Below are 18,759 nucleotides of genomic sequence, written 5' to 3' on the forward strand. Positions count from 1 at the left end.
CACGACCCTGGACTGCTGTAACATCTTGGATACAACAAACTGCATTTTGGAGAGCTGCCTGGAGCCCCTCATCTCTCATTCAGGCTCTTAAGGGAGAGAGACACGGGGTGACAGAGAGATGGCAGCAACCCCGTGCCATGCTGGCAGTTTTCACTCCTTGCTGCACTCTTGGGAACAAAAGGGTAAGGAATGATATGGGCAATGTTATGGATACATATTCTAATATTGGTTTTTTACAGATATTAAAATGGATTTTATATGTGTGATGTTAAAGCAACTTTGGTATAAATATATAGGTTTTATTTCTGTTGTTAATTAAGCTTCATGAAAGAGCTGCTTGTGTTAAAATTCCTGCTGGGATGGGATAACATCCAGTGCACACAGGATGAGGACACCTGCACAGATCTGCCAACTATCAGCACTCCCCATCTGAAGGCAGAGTGACCAAGGCCCAAAACCTGGAGGTGATGAAGAGAAGGAGCCAAAACCACAGCCAAGAAACACACATGCTCTGAAAAGGCAGACCCAAGGAGGGGCCATGTAGAAGAGTTCCTGGAATATGTAAAGTAGTTTATGGATATGCATGAGGGTCTATGAATATGCAACAGGCTGGTGTAAGGGAAAAGGGATTTCAGGGGGATCCCCGAAGGGAACAGGGTGCTCCTGGCTGAGTGCCAAGATGCACCCGGCCATAATAACCTTTGCTCCATGGTCCTGGTCTCCCATTGTCCTTTATTAAACTTTTTACATTTTCACAGGAGGGTGAACTTGTTTTTCACATTTAGGAATGGTTTAAGTTTTTTCATTTTTCATGGGTGAGAGTTTTGAAGAGCTACAAGTGGCTAATCTGCCTGCAACAAGGACCATCCCACGGGCTCTTGTCACCTTTCCCAACACGACTGCTGCAGCTCATGGAGGGTGAAGCCCTGGAGGCTCCCTAGGGGTGGTTATGGACGATTGCAGGCAGCGCCTCGATGCTCTGGATCAGCGGTGCCCCCTCCCGGGAACCCCCACATTTTCCAGTTTCTGTGAAGCTGCCTGTGAAAAACACGTTCACTCTCCTGTAAATTAATGGCCCACTAACAGCAGATCTCTCCTGGAGGGAGGAATGGTTCTGGAAGAGATAAATTGCCCAATGCACAGAAGATAACTGCCCCACCTCTGACAGATGGCAAACACAACACACACTTATCTTGCAATCCAGGACCTGTCCTCACTGGCTGCCCCCATTCTCCAGAGTTCATGGTGTCCAGGGAGGCTGCAGCTGCCGGTGCCGGGAACAAACGAGACGGGTCTTGGTTTCAGAGAGCTCCAGAATCCATTTCTGACCCCAAAAAACAGGGCAAAGACAGGGCCATGGGGTTTTTATAGGGCATGCCAGGGGTGGAGTTTGGGTTTGGGCCAGGGGAGGAGTGGTTAGCAACACAAGAAGGATGAGATCAAATTCCTGCCTTTTAGCTACAGGGGCACTCCACACAGAATGTGTCCCCAAATCCTAAATTCCTCCTCAAACATCTGAGAAATGGTGGGACTTTAGATATCTTTGATCAATTTCATTTATTTAACCATGTTTATGGTGTTTTTAAGGGATGAAGATGAGGCACAAGAAAATTAATGCCAGACCAAAAGGAGAAGCAGCCAGGTGTGTTCCCAACATGGATCACAGGAATGTGGGTGACCAAGGCTCTGCCCAATGTGGCTCCTCCAGTGGGGGATGGAGCTGGAGCAGCACACGAAGCTCTTCCCGCACTCGGGGCACTTGCAGGGCTTCCCTCACCGGTGCCTCCGTTGGTGTCGGGTAAGGTTAGAGCTCCTGGAGAAGCTCTTCCCACACTGGGGACACTCGTAGGGCCTCTCCCCAGTGTGGATGCGCCGGTGGGTGATGAGGGTGGAGTTGTGCTTGAATCCCTTCCCGCAATCAGGGCATTGGAAGGGCCTCTCCTCTCTGTGAATCTGATAGTGCTGGAGAAGAAGGGAGTTGCTCTGAAACCTCTTCCCACACTTAGAACACTCGTAGGGCCTCTCCCCGGTGTGGGTTCTCTGGTGCCTGATCAGGTTGGAGCTGTGCCTGAAGCTCTTCCCACATTCCCCACACTCGTGGGGCCTCTCCCCAGTATGGATGCGTCGGTGCATGACAAGATGAACATTCTGCCTGAAGCCCTGCCCGCAGTCGGGGCAGCGGAAGGGCCTCTCCTCTGTGTGAGTGCGCTGGTGCTGGAGGAGATTGGAGCTGGTCGGAAACCTCTTCTTGCATTGATCACACTCGTAGGGCCGTTCCCCAGTGTGGGTCCTCTGGTGCCTGATCAGCTCAGAGTTCCACCTGAAGCTCTTCCCACACTCCTCACACGTGTGGGGCTTCTCCCCATCATGGAGCTGCTCATGCAGCACCAGCTCCGAGCTCTGGCTCCATCTCTGGCCGCCTTCCCGGCCCAGGCTGGCTCTTTCCCCCTCAGATCCCTGCCATCTGCGTTTGCAGCCCCTCCTCGTGCGGGATCTCCGGGGCTTTTCCTCCCCGTTGGGTTCCTGCGCCGTGGAGCCGCTCAAAACGGCCTCTTCCACCAGGTTCTGACACAGGGATTTGTCCTCCCTGCTCTCCATGCTCAGCTCCTGCTCTGGAGGAAGAGGGACAAAAACAGGATGGGATTTGCCTCCGTGGCACAGGCAAGGGGAAGGAGATCCCCCCCCAGGGCTGTCCTGCAGCCGGGGGCCGTGCTGGGCTGGGAGATGGAGCAGGAGAGAGGGGGAAAGGGGCACTGACTTCCTCCTCACCTGCCTCAGTGTCCTGGGGCACCTTCCTCTTCCTCACAGCCTCCCAGGGGCTGCAATGGGAAATCCTGGTTTGGGTAAAACAATGGATGACCACGTGGATTTTGAAGGTCCCTCTGCCCAAGTCCATCTCTATAAGTCACAGGCCACCTGGGCTCCATAAAAACCTCCCAAACACCAAAATTCAGCCCTGAAAAAGCCTCCAAAGAGTTCCCTGTCCCTGGTCCCTCTGGTGTTCAGGGTTCCCCCCGTCCCAGCTGCTGGGGGTCACACTTGGATTGGGGGTCCCCCTTCTCCTCACTGCCCGCCCTGCCCAGGCTGCTGGCACTTCCAGCAATCCCAAAAGCTCCCCCCTCTTCGCTCTCACTATTTTGGGATGCCAGGGCTGTTTGGACTCCCGGGTCCTTTCTCCCCTCACTCTCTGCTCTGGGCTGCAGGGGCTCCAAGGAGTCCCCCCTGCCCCTCTCCAGCTCTTGAGGGTCCCGCCAATGGTGGTGCTCCCCCTTTCTGGGCTCCCCACTTTGGGCTCCTGGGGGACACAGGGCTCTGCTCCTCCAGGCTGCCTCTGCCGGCAGCCACCACCGGCACCCCCTGATGTCCCCCCAAGGGGCCTTTTCCACTCAGCCTTGGACTTCTTCATTCTCCAAACATCCCCCGAAAAAACCCCACCCAGGGATCCCCCCGGGATATCTGGGCTGAGCTCCCCCTCCCCGCTCACCTGTGCGATGGGGGGGGCGATGAACCCACAGGTGGGGGCTGCGAATTCAGGCAGGGCTCAAGCACATGGTTCCGTCTGCTCAGCCTTGATCCGCCTTTGTCCCTCCTCTTCCTCCCGCTCCTCCCCTTCCATTCCCGCTCCTTGTCCTCCTCAGCTCTCTTATCTCCATCTCCTTCTCCTCTTCCATCCCTCCCCTTCTATCCCTACTCCTCGCCCTCCCTAACCCCACCTCCTTTCCCTGCTTCTATCACTGCTCTCTCTCCGCCTTCATCCCTCCTCTTCCATCTCCCCCCCCCCTCCTCCCCCTCCATCCCTCCCCTTCCCTCCCTCCTCCTCCTCCCCCAGCAGCAGCGACACCCTCGGTGCCCCGTTCCTGCAGCCCTCGCAGCCCGCAGCAGGAGCGGGGATGGAGCCGGGACAGTCGGGATGGGCAGCGCGGGGCTCTCGGCTGCTCCCAGCTGCTGCGGGCGGGGGGAACCCTGCCCAGGCCAAAGGAGAGGCAAACTGGGAAAACTGGGGGCTGCACATCCAAACTGGGCCTTGCTGGGGACCCTGCCTGGGCACTGCCAGCCCTTGGGGCTCCTCTCGGCACCTCCGGGAGGGGGGAACGCACCCAGGGCTGGGGGATCCCAGCAGTGGCAGCGCTGCCAGGGACTGGGCTGGACTGGGATGGTACCGGGTTTGTATGGACATCATACTGGGAGTGACTGGGGCTGTACTGGGTTTGTATGGACATCATACTGAGATCATACTGGGAGCGAGCCGGAGCCTGCAGGGGGATATTGAGGCCACGTTAGGGGCAAATGGGATACACTAGGAATGACTGAGATTATGCTGAGGGTGACTGGGAGTAGCTGTGAGCAACTGGGATCATGCTAGGAGCAACTGGGAGTAACTGGAAGTGACTGGCTTCATGCTGGAGGTGATGGGATACTGCTGGACTTATACTGGGAGCAACTGGGATCATGCTGGAGGTGACTGGGATCATACTGGCAGTGAGTCCCACTAAACTGAGGGTGACTGGGAATGCTTGGGAGCAAATGGGATCATACTGGGGATACTGGGAGTGACTGGAACAAAAGTGAGGGTGAAAGAGAGGAACTGGAACCATGTGGAGCACAGCTGGTTCATACCAGTGGGCTGGGGGAGTTTGTTGGGAGCTTAGGGCAATTATTGGGGGTTTTGGAGAGAATCACTGAGTTTGGGGGGTGTTGGGGATTTTGGGGGGTTTGTGGATTTTGGTGGGTTTGGACTTTGGGGGATTCTATCAGCCTTGTGGGGGGGGTGTTTCAAGATTTATTGAAATCTTTTAAGGTTTTTTTGTACTTTTGGGGGTTTTACTAGGATTTTGTGAGGGTTTTGTGAGATTCTCTGGAATTTTGAGGCGGTTTATTTGGATTATTGGGGGATTTGGGGGGGGTTTATTGGAATTGTTGAGGCATTTAGTGGGATTCTTGGGAGGTTCAGGTTTTTTAAGGAATTTTTTGGAGTTTTTTGTTAGAATTTTGGGAGGTTTTTGTGGGTTTTTTTGGGTGTTGCCAAGATTTCTTTGGGTCTCGGGGTGGATTTTGTTGGACTTTTTTATGGTTTTGCAGACATTTTTGCAAGGATTTGTGGGGTTTAATTAGGATTTTGGGGATTTGTTGAAATTTCAGTGGGTGTTCTGGGCATTTATCAGGATTCTAGGGTGTTCTAACAGAACTTTGTGAGAGTTAATTGGGGTGTCATGGGTTTTATTGGGACTTTTTGGGATTTTAAGGAGATTTTGGTGCCTCTCAGCCCTTCCCCACATCCGGGAATACCTGCAAAGCCCCCCCAAAATGCCACTAAAAACCTCCAAAATCCCAAAAAAATCCCCAAAAAACCCTCTGAACATACGCAAATCCCACAAAACACCAGTGGAACCCACCAAAATTTAAAAACACTCTCGAAAATTTCAATAAAACCCCCCCAAGAAACCCTCCACAACTACAATAAAATCCCCCAAAATCCAAAACCCCACAAATCCACAAAACCCCCCCAAATCATGCAACACCCCCCCCAAAACCCAGTAATTCTCCTCAAAAACCCCCACCAAATCCCCAAAACCCCTCCTAAAATCCCCCCAAAAGCCCCAAAATCCCCCCAGACTCACTGGGGCCATCCTGGATCAGGGGGCACCGGCCGATGGAACAGGAGCCACTTCAGGGGGCCCTCGGAGCTTTTTGGGGAGGGGGCACCATGGGAGACCCCCCAAAAACCTGAAGGGGGAACCCCTGCTGTGCCCCCTCCCCCTGAAACCCCCAGACCCCGGTTCAGGGTGGGCCTGGGACCCCCCGGGACCCCAAAATCTCCCCCAGGACACCCAGAGCCCCCCCTAGGTTGGCCCGGGACCATCCCGGACCCCAAAACCCTCCCCAAGACCCCCAAAACCTTCTCAGGATTCTCAGACCCCCCCAGTTCTCCTCAAAATTCACCCCAAACCCCCCTCAGACCCCTCAATCCCCCCAAACTCTATGAAATCCCCTCAGACTCCCCCAAATTCCCCCCAGACCCACCTCAGAACCCCCAAATCCCCTCACAACCCCACAGTTCCACTCACAATCCCCCAAAATCCCCTCAGACTCTCCCAATTCCCCTCAGATCCCCCTAAACCCACCTGAGAACGCTCCAGACCCTCTCAAGCTTCCACCAAAGCCCCCTCACACCCCCTCATTCCCCCCAAACCCACCACACACCCCCCTATTTCTCGTCAATGCCCCCAGAAATCCCCCCTTTCGCCTCAGACCTCAGACCGCAGCTCCTCCTCTGCCGCTCTCCGCTCGCAATCTCCTGCCTCGGCCGCGTGGGCGGGCTCCCAGCCAATAGCGGCGCGCCCTGCCGAACCGACCAATCACCGCGCTGCACGTCCCCGAACCAACCATTCACAGCGCGGCTCCCTTCAGTAACGCCCGCCTTCCCCGCCTCGTCGCAGCCAATCAGAGGCGAGCCGGAAGTGGCGCCCCGTTCCCCGCCGCCACCGGGACCCGCCGGGCTGGGGAAAGGTGCGGGAGGGGCCTGAGGGGGGAGCGGGGGGGCGGGGGAGGGTCCTGGGGGGTCTGGGGGGGCTTTGTGGAGGGGTCCGGGGCTTTGGGTGGGGTCTGGGGAGGGTCCTGGTGCATTGTGGGGGGACCTGGGGGTGCGGATGGGTCCTAAGAGGGGTCTCGAGGGGGGATATGGGGGGATTTTGGGGAGGGGTCGTAGGAAGGTCTTGGGAGGGTCTTGGGGTGTTGGGATGGTCCTGGGAGAGTTTGGGGAGGGCTCTGGGGGGTCCTGAGGGTGTCCTGGGAGGGTTTTGGAGGTTTTGGGGAGGGGCTTTGGGGGGTCTGGAAGGGCTTGGGGAGAGGGTCTGGGGGGGGGGTTTGGGGAGAGGGGCTGGGGGAGCCTGAGTTGGGTTTGGGGAGGGGTCTGGAGGGTCCTGGCAGGGTCCTGGGTGGGGTCTTGGGAAGGGTCTGGGGGGGTCTCAGGGGACATCTTGGGCTGGGCCCGATTGGGGTCTGGGGGCTCTCAGGGGGCCCTGGGCCAACCCTGGGGGGCTCTGGGGGGTTTGGGGTTGCTGGAGGGGTCCTGGGGGAGATTTGGGGGTCCCGGGGGGTCCCAGGCCCACTCTGAACCGGGGTCGGGGGGTTTCAGGGGGAAGGGGCACAGCAGGGTGTCCCCCCCTTACCAGTTTTTGGGGGGTCTCCCATGGTGCCCCCTCCCCAAAAAGCTCTGAGGGCCCCCTGAAGTGGCTCCTGTTCCACCGGCTGGTGCCCCCTGATCCAGGACGACCCCAGTGAGTCTGGGGGGATTTTGGGGGCTTTTTTGGGATTTTGGGAGGGTTTTGGGGATTTGGGGGTGGCTTTTTTGGGCTTTGGGGAATTTTATTGGGAGTTTAGCGGGAATTATTGGGGTTTTTGGAGACAATTACTGAGTTTTGGGGTGGTTGTGGATTTGGGGGGTTTTGTAATTTGGGGGATTTTATTGGGGTTTTGCGGGAGATTGGTTGTTTTGGGGCATTTATTGAAGTTTTTGGGAGTATTTTTTAATTTGAGTGGGTTTCACTGGTATTTTGTGGGATTCTCTGGGGTTTTGGAAGATCTTATTGTAATTTTGGGGGGATTTTGGGGGACCTTGGGTGGTCTGAGGGGGCTTTGGGGTTGTCCCCAGTTGTGGGGAAGGGCTGAGAGGCACTAAAATCTCCCTCAAAGCCCAGAAAATCCCAATAAAATCCACAAAATCCCAATTAAATCTCACAGAATCACATTAGAACACCCTAGAATCCCAATCAAAGTCCACAAAATCTATTGAAATCCCAACAACCCCCCCAAAAATCCCAATTAAACCCCACCAATCCTCCCAAAAATATGCCCAAAACAACAAAAAATGCTACAAAATCCCCCCAAGACCCAAAGAAATCTTGGCAGCATCCAAAAAAACCCCACAAACCCCCCGCAAATCCCACCAAAGAACAAAAAAAAATTCCTCAAAATTCCCAGACCTGCAAAGAATCCTAATAATGCTCCCAAAAATCCAATAAAATTCCCCAAATACCCCAATAAAACCCCCAAAGTTCTGGAGACTGTCACTGTCCTGGTTCAGGGCAAGTTTGGGAGAGAACCCCCCAAAGGGGCTCCTCTAGGAAAGCAGATTCAGTCGCCCCTCCCCCAGCTGGTCCGGGAGAAAATACCTCCTTGGAGAAAAGTGGAAAAAACTGTTCATTAAACAATAAAACTTAAACAATATTAAACAATGAAACTCTTACTGCTCCAAAAGAGATGACAAACTCACCAAGTCCCCCCTGGGTTGCAGTTCAGCTCACTCAGTCTCTGCTCAGCCCCTCCGGTGCTGGAAATGCCGCGGCCCAGGCCTGGCCCGGTGGCCACAGGTGGAGCTGCCGGTGCTCTGCTGGTGTTCAGTCCAGAGCAGGTTTGAACAGGGCCAAAGAAAAGGGAAAAACCACAGTCTAGAGAACTTCTTTGCCTCACCTAGCTAAACTAACTAAAAGCAAAGGAGAGCTCTGTCCCGCTGTCTATCTGCAGACAACACAGTCCAGGAGCAGGAATGTGGAGGAGTGAGTTGTGTCTGAAAACAAACTGCTGCTGCTTCTCTCTCTCCTTCACTCTCTGGAACAAGTCTTAAAGGTGCAAAACTTATTATTCAGCACAAACAGAACAAGACGACTGGGGATAAAAGCATGATATAGTCAACCTATAACACTGCTACACTCAGGGAGAACAGAGCCAGTTCTGTGAGGCAAAGTGGTGAGTGGAGAGTGAGGGGAGATGGTCTGTCATTCTGACCTGTTCAGAGTTTCTCTGGGATTTAACCTTTCTCAGGTGGAGGGTCATTGTAGTATTGTCCACAAGGGTCCCAGGATGAGGGAAGAGACGAGAAAGTTGACTCCATGTATCAGCAAGCTAGGTTTATTATTTTATGATAGAAAATATATTAAAACTATACTAAAAGAACAGAAAGAAAAGATTTCATCAGAAGGCTAAGCTAAGAATAGGAAAGGAATGAATAACAAAGGCTTGTCTCCGACCGAGACGGTCTGGACAGGTGAACTGTGGTTGGCCGTTAATTCCAAACAACCAGATGAGACCAATCACAGATTCCCCCTGTTGCATTCCACAGCAGCAGATAAGAATTGTTTACAGTTTGTTCCTGAGGCCTCTCAGCTTCTCAGGAGGGAAAAATCCTAAGGAAAGGATTTTTCCTAAAACATGTCGGTGACATCTCACCCTTTTTATTTTAAATAAATTAAAAGGAAAAGTGTTTGCAATTTCATCTGCTGGGCCATGCAGAGGAAAGAACAAGCACCTGAGAGGCTTAATGTTGCCAATCAAAACATCAATCAGTGCTGATGTGGAACCGTCAGGGAAATTCTTCACCTGCAAAACATCAAATTACATCACACACCAAAACAATCTTAAGATATAAGAAAATGCAAAGACAATGAAAAGAAAGTTCATTGCTTCAAGTCCAAACAGCTGAGTTTCAGGGAAAGTCCAAACTGAAGATGTTCCTCTCTGACATCGCTGAAAGTCCCTTTTGGTCCTGAAACAGGCTTGCTTGGCTTTTCAACGCTTTTTGAGCTGCTAGCTCTTTCAACTCTTTTTATTTAATTTTTTTTTTTTTTTTTTTTTTTTTTTTTTTTTTTGACGAAAGAGCAGCAGCAGAGAGGAGCCACTGAGGCTCTGCGGGGGCCCTGGCCCTCGTGGAAGGAACAGGGACCCCAGACCTGGCCTACAGAACGGTGGTCCAGGTCCTCGTGGAAGGATCAGGGATCCCAGACCTGGCCTACAGAACGGTGGCCCAGGTCCTGACGGGGGAAGCAAAGCCCCCAAACCAAACAGCCGCTGGCCGGGCGGAGGCCTTGGCCCAGGGAACCGAGCCAAACGGCCCAGACCCGGCCCGCGGAGCGGGCTCTGTGGTCTCACAACCCGGCACTCTGCTGCCAATGCCTGGGCAGCACGAGTGACCGAACGCTTCATCCCCTCTGAACCGGTGCAGACCAGCAGCTGGGGAAGAGAAGCTTTCCCAGGGATCATCACCCTAGATCTGGGGGTGCTTTGTCCCCAGAGCAATTGAGCGACGCTCACTTTCCACTGTTTCTCCTGCCTCTGCAACGCAAATGCAAAAGGTGTTCCTCCTTTCTGCCCCTCGGTACCACCCCCACTCCCTGCGGGCTGGGGACCAGAAGCAGAAGGCTCAGGAGCCACCTCCCCCACGGTGCTGGGGTGCGCGGGGGGAGTCAGGCATTCCAACCCCCAGCGGGAACCTCCGAACCAAACCCGAACCGGCCCGCGAAAAACGCTGAGTTTGAAAGCAGGCAGACGGGCTGAGCCCGCAATCAGCTGTCGAGCCACAACCCCCCCACGGAGGGGCAGACCGGCATCCCCTTCCCCTGTCCCAGCTCCCCCCGCAGGGGCAGCCTCGGGACAGCCCGAAAAGCTCGGGGGGGAATCCAGGCTGATCGCAGGCGCCGCGGTGGCCGCCGCGGGGAGCGGCGGGGCCACGGGCGACTCCAATGATGGTTCCGCTTGGTGGTTCTCAACCTCAGCCTCCTCCACTGGCGTGGCAGGCAAAGGCGGAGCCGCCGCGTTCGGAGCCCTCACGGGCTCTGCTGGAGGGTCGAACGCGGATTCGACCGGCGCGGGCGGCGCGGCATCGACCCCCGCCGGGCTGGGGACAGCAGCCGCGTCTTCTCCGGGTACCGGAAGCTGCAGCGCGGGCGCAGACAGCAAAGCCGGCGGAGCCGACACGGGAGGCGGCGGGACAGCCGCGGGGGGCGGCAGGGGCGCGGGGCCGGCGCCCACCGGTGCCGCCTGCACTGTTGTCTCACTTTGCTTCGGGAGCGGCAGCGCAGTCGCGAGCTCTTGGCGATTGCTGTCGAGTGCGTCGCCTAGCAACTCGGGCGAAGCCGCGGGAGGCGGTGCTTCTGCCACGGGAACGCCGACAAACTCCGCTGGGGGCGACGGGTCCGGTCCGGGCTGAGGCGGTGCCGCGGGAGGGGCCGCGGGGACTGGCACCTCCTGCGGGGCGGGTTGGGGTGGGGCCCGCGGCTCCGGCTCGGGCGGTGGAGCCAACTCACCTCCCCCCTGAGAGCAGCGAGGCGGGGGAGGCGGTTCCGTCGGAGCATGCTCCAAAGGCGCAGAAAAAAACTTTTCTTCTGTCGCGGGCAAAACTTCGCCCCCCCGCCACGATTCGGGGGGGCTGGGAACCTGCAGGCTGTGGATTTGCACTGGTTCCCCTCTTGCCAGCGCCAGCGAGAAGGGAGACATACCTCGGCAATCCGCAATCCACTGATATGTAGACGCTTTCCGTTTCAAAACTGGGAAGAGAGTTCTGAATGACGGATAAATCCGAGGAAATCCAAGTCCCCGGTAAAGAAGGTCTCGGATAATGAATTCCATGCATTCCCATATGTATGAATCAAGGGCATACAGCACATCAGTGAAAAAGCCATGGTGCTTTGCCCACCTGAAAAACTCATAGAAATGTATCTTCAGCATAGGAATTCTGTCCTCATGACCCCATTTTTGCCAGAGGCCAATAAGTTTCTCCTCTGAGGGAGAGAATGGAACCTCTGCCTCCGTAGGCACCCTTGTCCACATCCGAATCTGCCTTGTAAGAGGGGAAGCATTTTGAGGAAGGGAAGAGTTGACAGTACCTTGTGACAGTGTCCTCTGGGCTTCAGCAGGCTGCTCTGTGCCGCAAAGACTTCTGGACATCTTGTCTGGGAGACTTTTCAAAAGGTTCTCTCTGTGGCCAGCCAAATGAAGAATTCTTCCTCACTCAGGGTCCAATTGTGGTGATTTCACTCGAGGCACCATCTGTCAGTTCTGTCCTCGGTGTTCACCTTCTGTGGTGGTGCTCCTTTTTTCACTCGGGGTCACCATTTGTAGTATTCACACAAGGGTCCCAGGATGAGGGAAGAGACGAGAAAGTTGACTCCATGTATCAGCAAGCTAGGTTTATTATTTTATGATAGAAAATATATTAAAACTATACTAAAAGAACAGAAAGAAAAGATTTCATCAGAAGGCTAAGCTAAGAATAGGAAAGGAATGAATAACAAAGGCTTGTCTCCGACCGAGACGGTCTGGACAGGTGAACTGTGGTTGGCCGTTAATTCCAAACAACCAGATGAGACCAATCACAGATTCCCCCTGTTGCATTCCACAGCAGCAGATAAGAATTGTTTACAGTTTGTTCCTGAGGCCTCTCAGCTTCTCAGGAGGGAAAAATCCTAAGGAAAGGATTTTTCCTAAAACATGTCGGTGACAGGTCATCACCTTCCAATCTTTCCCTTAAAAAGTGACCAGGTACTGCTGAGAGCAGATGGATCCACCATAGCCCAGCTCCACATTTGTAGACAAGGACTCACATTGCTCATTCCACCAACCCAGCAGCATTTTCAGTGTCAGAATGCCTCTGCCTTTCCCTGTCAATCTTATAACTCAGAGATGCCCTAGGACAGGTTTGTACCCTGGACTGAAGTTCCCAGCTTGGACTGAAATCTCAGGGAGACTTCCAAGTGCCCTTATGATGGCATTGGAGGAAGGGAGATGCAGCTCCTTCCCTGGCTGCACTGACAGCATTGCCCAGAGCCGGGCACTGGGGACAGCGTCACCCTGAGCCAGCTGTGCCCCCTGCCAGAGCCCCCAGGGCCGGGCAGCTGCTCCCAGCCCTGTGCCCTGCAGAGGGAACTGGGCCCGGGGCTGCAGAGCTGCCCCACGGCTCTGCTGCAGCTCTGCCTGCACAGGAGGGGCTGCACACCTTGGAGCCCCAGCCCTGAGGGCAGAGGCTTGGCTGGGGGCACAGGAGGGAGGGGGCTTCTTCAGACGGAGGGGCTGCACTGGAGGGGATCCTGTGGACATCTCTGATCTCTCCCTGCCACAGCAGTTCTGAGTTTGGTTTTCTCTCATTGCCTGATCTTCTCTCTTCCTGGAGATTTTCCTCCTGCAGGTGTTTCCCTGTGCCTGATCTCTCTGTGCCAGCACTCACAGACCCCAAATCTCTGGGCACTCTCCTTGGCTTGACAGAACCCTCCCTGTTTGCAGGGCACTGGCTGGGGCAGGTTCTGTTTGCAGCTTGGAAAAAGGACAGCTCAGACTGAGTCTGATGGCTCCAGCAAAGGTGATGCTGGTGCTGTCCATGGGCAGAGTGGCTGCTTTGGCGGGGCTTGACAGCTGGCCTGCAAGCAAAGCTGAGTTAATAGAAGAAATAACAATAGATGATTTTCGGTGTATCCGTAGCAAGGAAGAAGACAAGGCCGTCAGCATGGAAACCGATTAGAAAAGATACATGAGAATTTTTGTAAGCTAGACTACGTGCCTAAGTGGATGTGTATACGTGCCTTATTAAATTTCTGTTAAACTTTTGCCAATTATATTGACGCTGATTGCTTTGCACCAATGAATATAATAGGTTATTGTGATGTAGTTAATGACTTAAGATCACGCTTTGTTAAGGGTGTATAAACTGGAGAAGACGCAGAATAAAAACTTTTTTTCTTCTTGGACTTTGGTCACGTGTGTATGTCACGTCCGGCCTAACGGTGACATTTGGTGCTACCCTGACGTGATGGAACTGCCGGGCGAGGGGCAGTGAGCACAGAGCCCAGCGAAGCTGAGAGCAGCGGGCTGCAGCTGCCAGTCCGGACCTGATTCTGACACCTGGAAAAAAGGTGAGCTGCTGGGAACAATGGGAAATAATTTAACAAGTGAAGAACAGATTGTTTTATCTACATGGAAAACGTCCTTAAAAAGAAAAGGAGTTAAAACAACAGACTATGCTCTGCATAGTATTTAATATGGGCAAAGTCTCAAAATTTTAGGACTGATGTAATTACTGCTTTTAGTGTTAGAGCTTGGAAAGAAGTTGGAGAAAAACTCTGGAAGTAATTCAGAATGGGGATAAAGCAGCTGCAGATTTATCTCCTACCTGGAGGTTGCTTTATAACACCTTAAAGGAATGGAAAGCAGAGCAGGACAAGAAAGACCTGGAGGAGGAACTCGTAGCTGCTGAGGAGCAGCAAAGGGGAGAAGCTCAGCCTGAGTGTTCTGCTGGGATTTTTTCTGCAGAGACTGTTGCCGGGTCTGTTGCTACGGGAAAAGTTGATAAGGCTTCTTCGTGTTTGTCTGCAAAAGGCTTCAAATCCACGTACCCCTCCCCCATAGAGCCACTAGCTGAACTTAATGTTAAATCTAACTCTGAGTCCTCGGCACAGTGGCCGGCTAAGATGACCTTAAAAAAGAAATAAATTGAGCCATCTGCTCCTTTGCTTGACTCTGACTCTGAACTGCATGAACACATGGAAATATTAACTCTTTCTCCTCCTTTGTTTTCTGATTCTGATAGTGACCATGAGGAAATTACAGGGATTAAAAGGTCTGAATTAATGCATACTTCTGTTTGCTGTAAAACTGGTAATAGAAATAAGCTTTGTAGAACAGGTAGTAGAAATAACCTTGGTAAAACTGGTAATAGAAATAAGCTTGGTGTTTCAAAAGCTCGGCCTTCTGATAATGTCACTGTAAATGTTTGTGATTCTTTTTGGTGCTGGGAATATGTTAAAAGGAAAGCAGTTGAGATAGAAGACTGGGATTTAGTGGAGAAAATAGGCACACCAAAGGGCTCGGATGCTCTTGATATGGATGCTAATAGTGTTGCTACTGGTGTTGCTAATGGTAAAATGGCTTTTCCTGTGTTTAAAGCAGTTCCTAATTCAGGATGAAGTGCTAGTCATGAGGTTTTTGCATGGAAGGTTGTGCAGGATCTTCAGTCTAAAGTAGCTAAATTTGGTATTAATTCTGCTGAAGTAATGCAATTAATTCATATTGTTAATACAGATTTGCTGTCTCCTTATGATATTGTGCATTTAGCTACAGTTTTGTTTCAACCAGTGCAGTCTAAGGTGTTTCAAGAAAATTGGAGGCAATTAGCCGAGCGAACAGCTTTAGATAAAATGAAACTACCTCAGCAGGATCCTCGTCCTGCTTTAGGAGTTGATGTTTTGCTTGGTCAAGGGCCTTTTTCTAATCCAGATTTACAGGCATGGTGGGATCCCCTGGTTTTAACACAGGCTCAACAATTAGGTATGAACGCTATAAAACAATGGAAATGGCAGATCCAAAAAAAAAAAATTGTCACCATAAAACAAGGTCTTAAAGAAACTTTTCTGCAATTTGTAGAAAAAATTGCTGCAGCAATTGAAAAACTGGTAGAGGATGAAAAATTAAGGGAGATTCTATGTAGGCAATTAGCCACTGGCGCAATGTGGGAACTGTTCCTCCTCACCTCCTCCTTCATCTCCTCTCTGAGTTCTTGGACCATGGCAGAGACATGAGCCTGCATCGGGCCACTGATGATACTTTCATAATTTCTAAGCTTGTTGGCAACAGAGCCCACTGTCTCTCACTTGGTATTGGCATTAATTGTTTCAATGACGGTGATGTATTGAGATGGCCCCAGATTTGCCAGACTCCACAGCATTTGCCCTGTGCACCTGACCTTGTGGGGGTCATTATCATGCTGTCCATCCCTCCCAAAGAGTACCTCCAATACTGCCACTTCTCTCAGCTGTTGGATCCCTTCCTCCCCTCTCAGAGGGTCTTCCAGCACATTCTATGGTGGTGCTCCTGCATTCTCTCCCTGTGGACAAACCTCTCTCTGGCACTCACTAAAAGCCGCTCCCAGAGAGAAAGAGACCCTGGCTCCCTTACAAAAATCTGATTCATACCTGAGTCCTGGGTCATGGGTCCCAGATTCCTTGCCTCACCACCATCCAGTTGCACGCCTGTACCCATAAGGTCCAAGACCCAAAATAGACAGGTTGTATAAAACTCACGTCCTCATTGTACAATGTCTTTGTGCAGATTATGGAGACTTTCATACGTCACGGACTCAGTGATGATCTCAACTCTTGTCTCTCCTGTGGGTTGTGAGGGCCCTCCTTTCTTATCCTCATCTGGCTGCTCTGGCTTCATCTTAGATCTCCTTGTTTCCACCGGGGCAACTGCTGCTGGCTGTGATTGCCTTTGCAGTTCTGCTAGAATCTGGACTGTTATAACATCTGTGGGTTCCACTGCTGCACCATCAGACTCTCCCTCTTTGTGGCATGGCAGGGTTTTTCACCAGCTGGGGAAATGTACTCCTTCAGCATCTGGCCCATCTCTTTCACTAGAAACCCCCACCCAGCCTGGGTGGTTCATTTCTGAGATGGGCTCTGGGGCAGGGGCAGGCTCTGGGGAAGCAGCATCCCTAGGCTCTGGGGTAGGTGTCAGTGTGGTTATCCAGGGTAATCTTCCTTTATCTCTGAATGCTAAATAGAACAGGCCTATCAACAACACCAACCACTGTATGGTATCTTTAGCATTTAGAGTGGATCTGAATGCTTTGAAAACTGGTGGGGCAGACCCAAAGAGCTGGCTGAACAGCTGGGAGAAAATTTCCCCCAGTGTCATTTCCTCACAGTAAGTACCATTCTTAAAGTAACCCAAAACCATAAACTTACTGTCTGATAGCTCTGAATCCATGTGCCTGCCTTCCAGAGGAAGTTAAAAATCCATTAATTCCTCACCTTATTAGGCCATAAAGCAAACTGGATAATAGCCACAGCAGCCTTAGTTATGGTTAGCCTGTGTTCTCAGGGATGGCCAGGCTGCTCCTGATGGGGCAGAAGGAAGAGCTCCAGGCCCTCTATGAGGGTGACTGAGGGCAGTGGGCTGTCAGCAGGGGCTGGCTGGGTGAGCTGCAATGCCAGGGCAGGGAGCTGCAATCCCTGCCCCAGCTGTGGTGGGCTTCGCTCCTTGTGTGGACAAGGGGTGCGGTGGGCAGAGCACACAGAGATTTCAGGGATGAGGGCAGGGGGATTCATGGCCAGCACCTTGCAGCTGATCCCCTTGGCCCCTCCTCTCTTGTGGCCATGGCAAGAACTGGGTGGGATGGCTCTGGCAGAAAGGTCTCCTTGGATTCCTGCACATCCAGGTTCTGACTGTGGCTCTGTTCCTCTCTCTTTCAGCCCTTCAAGGCCTGAGTGAAGACAACAGCCCCTCCTGCATAAGCATATTTGTTCAGGTGATGTTCAAGGGAAGAGCTGCAGAACTACTTTCATCTGCTGGCTCAGAAGAACCAGTGTCTCTTTAAGACCTCCAGATCCCTTGGAAGGTGACACCACCTGGAGAACAGAGGAGATCAGCTGGAGCTCCAGGCACAGCTGATGACTGGCACAACTGAGCCTGTGGGAAGCTCCCACAGCTCCTGCCTTCTCTCTTGCTGTTGACAGCTCCCTCCCTCCAGCCCTCAGAACCTGTCCATCCCCTTTCTTCCCTCCCAGCTCATCCCTTTGTTTTGCCTTCCATTAATAAACAGTTTGGCTTCTTTGCTTTACCTGCATCTCTGTGGAGCTGGAGCGATGCAAATCCAGAGCCTTGGATTTGCCATTCTTTTCCACACCGTGTTTTGTGCTCAGACACAGAGGAAGGAGGGCAGATCAGGCTGGAAAGGTCCCTGTGCTGAAGGTCCAGTTCCACAACACTGTGGAGTTACAGATCTTGCTGAGCACCCTGGAGCCCCTGGACTTTGGAAGAGCAAACCTGAGGATGCTCTGAACCCAGCTGTGAGGGATTCCATGGCAAGCATCCATGGAAGGCAAAGGAGCTTGGAATGCTGGAAGGTTTCAAGAACAGCTTCCTCAAAGCACAGCAGTGCTCCATCCCTGCACAGGATCAGGAAGAGGGCAGAACCAGAGAACATCTGGGCTTAACAGAGAACTTTGGGTGTGCCTAAGGACAAATGAAGCCGCAGCACGGTGCCTGAGACTTGGAGGCGCGACCGTGCCAGTGCCTGGAGCGCTGTCAGGCAGTGCTGGGATCCCAGGTGTGGTTCTGGTCCCCACAACTGAGGAATGGCAGCCCCAGGCTCAGAGCCAGTCAGAAAGCCAACCAAGTGAGACAGAGGGAGGGCACACTTCCAGTTTCTCTTGGGCATGGCTGCAAAACAGCCCCTGCTGCTTCTTCCTCCACCTGTGTATGGGGTGTGCTGGTGGCAGCGCCAGCCAGGTTGTGCTCTGCCTTCCAAAGCCTGTTGGGAGCCAGCATGAAAAGCTCTGCGTGCACAGCCGAGAGTCCTTGAAGGTGCTGGCAAGAGCATCCTGCAGGAACAGGGCTCTGGGCTCTGGCTGAAAACTGCCTGGTTTTGCTGCTGTGACTGCAGGCAGGAGTTGAGGCAGGTGAAGTGGCAGTGGGCAGCTTGTGTTTGTAGAGGGCCTGGGACTGCCCCTCTGAACCTCCACCTGGAAACACACTTGGGGGAATACGAGCTAGAGCTGGAGTGCCTGTCCTGAAAGGACCTGAAGTCATTCAGCCTTGCCAGTATTTCTTAAGAGTGTATTGGTGTTCCCCAAGAAAGCAACACATTTGGGGAAATGCCTTTGGAGGAAAGGGGCTTGCTTCTCAAGGAAAGTGCTTCCCAGGGAGCTCTCAGTGAGGTGGGAAGGGTGATCCAGGAACCACAGGCCTGGCAGCCTGAGCTTGCCACCGAGGAAGGCCTTGGAGCAAATCCTCCTGAGTGCCATCCCATGGCATGTGCAGGGAACCAGGGGGTCTGCTGGAGGGTGGGAAAGCTCTGCAGAGGGACAAGGACAGCTGGGGGTCCTGCTGAGGTGTTGAGGGCTTCTGTGTTGGAGTTTGGGGTGTTGGTGTTGGTGGGGTGTCAGGGAAGGAGCTGTCTGCAAGGTGAGAGGTCTAGGCTGGAATTTAAGTCAGATT

The 18,759-nt window shown here is 53.0% G+C and overlaps 1 protein-coding gene and 1 long non-coding RNA gene across 2 annotated transcripts; one reads left to right on the forward strand and one right to left on the reverse strand.

Moving 5' to 3' along the window:
• Positions 1–1,538: 1,538 nt before the first annotated feature.
• On the reverse strand, positions 1,539–2,609 carry LOC132334789 (zinc finger protein 239-like). The gene has a single exon (XM_059860931.1). It carries the CDS (start codon positions 2,596–2,598, stop codon positions 1,774–1,776), a length of 825 nt encoding a protein of 274 aa, XP_059716914.1. The 5' UTR covers positions 2,599–2,609; the 3' UTR covers positions 1,539–1,773.
• A 10,539-nt stretch (positions 2,610–13,148) lies between these two features.
• On the forward strand, positions 13,149–17,375 carry LOC132334901 (uncharacterized). Its single transcript, XR_009488548.1, has 2 exons — positions 13,149–13,676; positions 17,013–17,375. It is a non-coding gene; the product is annotated as an uncharacterized LOC132334901 (long non-coding RNA).
• Positions 17,376–18,759: the final 1,384 nt, after the last annotated feature.

This window comes from Haemorhous mexicanus, chromosome 16, assembly GCF_027477595.1.
Source record: "Haemorhous mexicanus isolate bHaeMex1 chromosome 16, bHaeMex1.pri, whole genome shotgun sequence".
NCBI classification, from domain to species: domain Eukaryota; kingdom Metazoa; phylum Chordata; class Aves; order Passeriformes; family Fringillidae; genus Haemorhous; species Haemorhous mexicanus.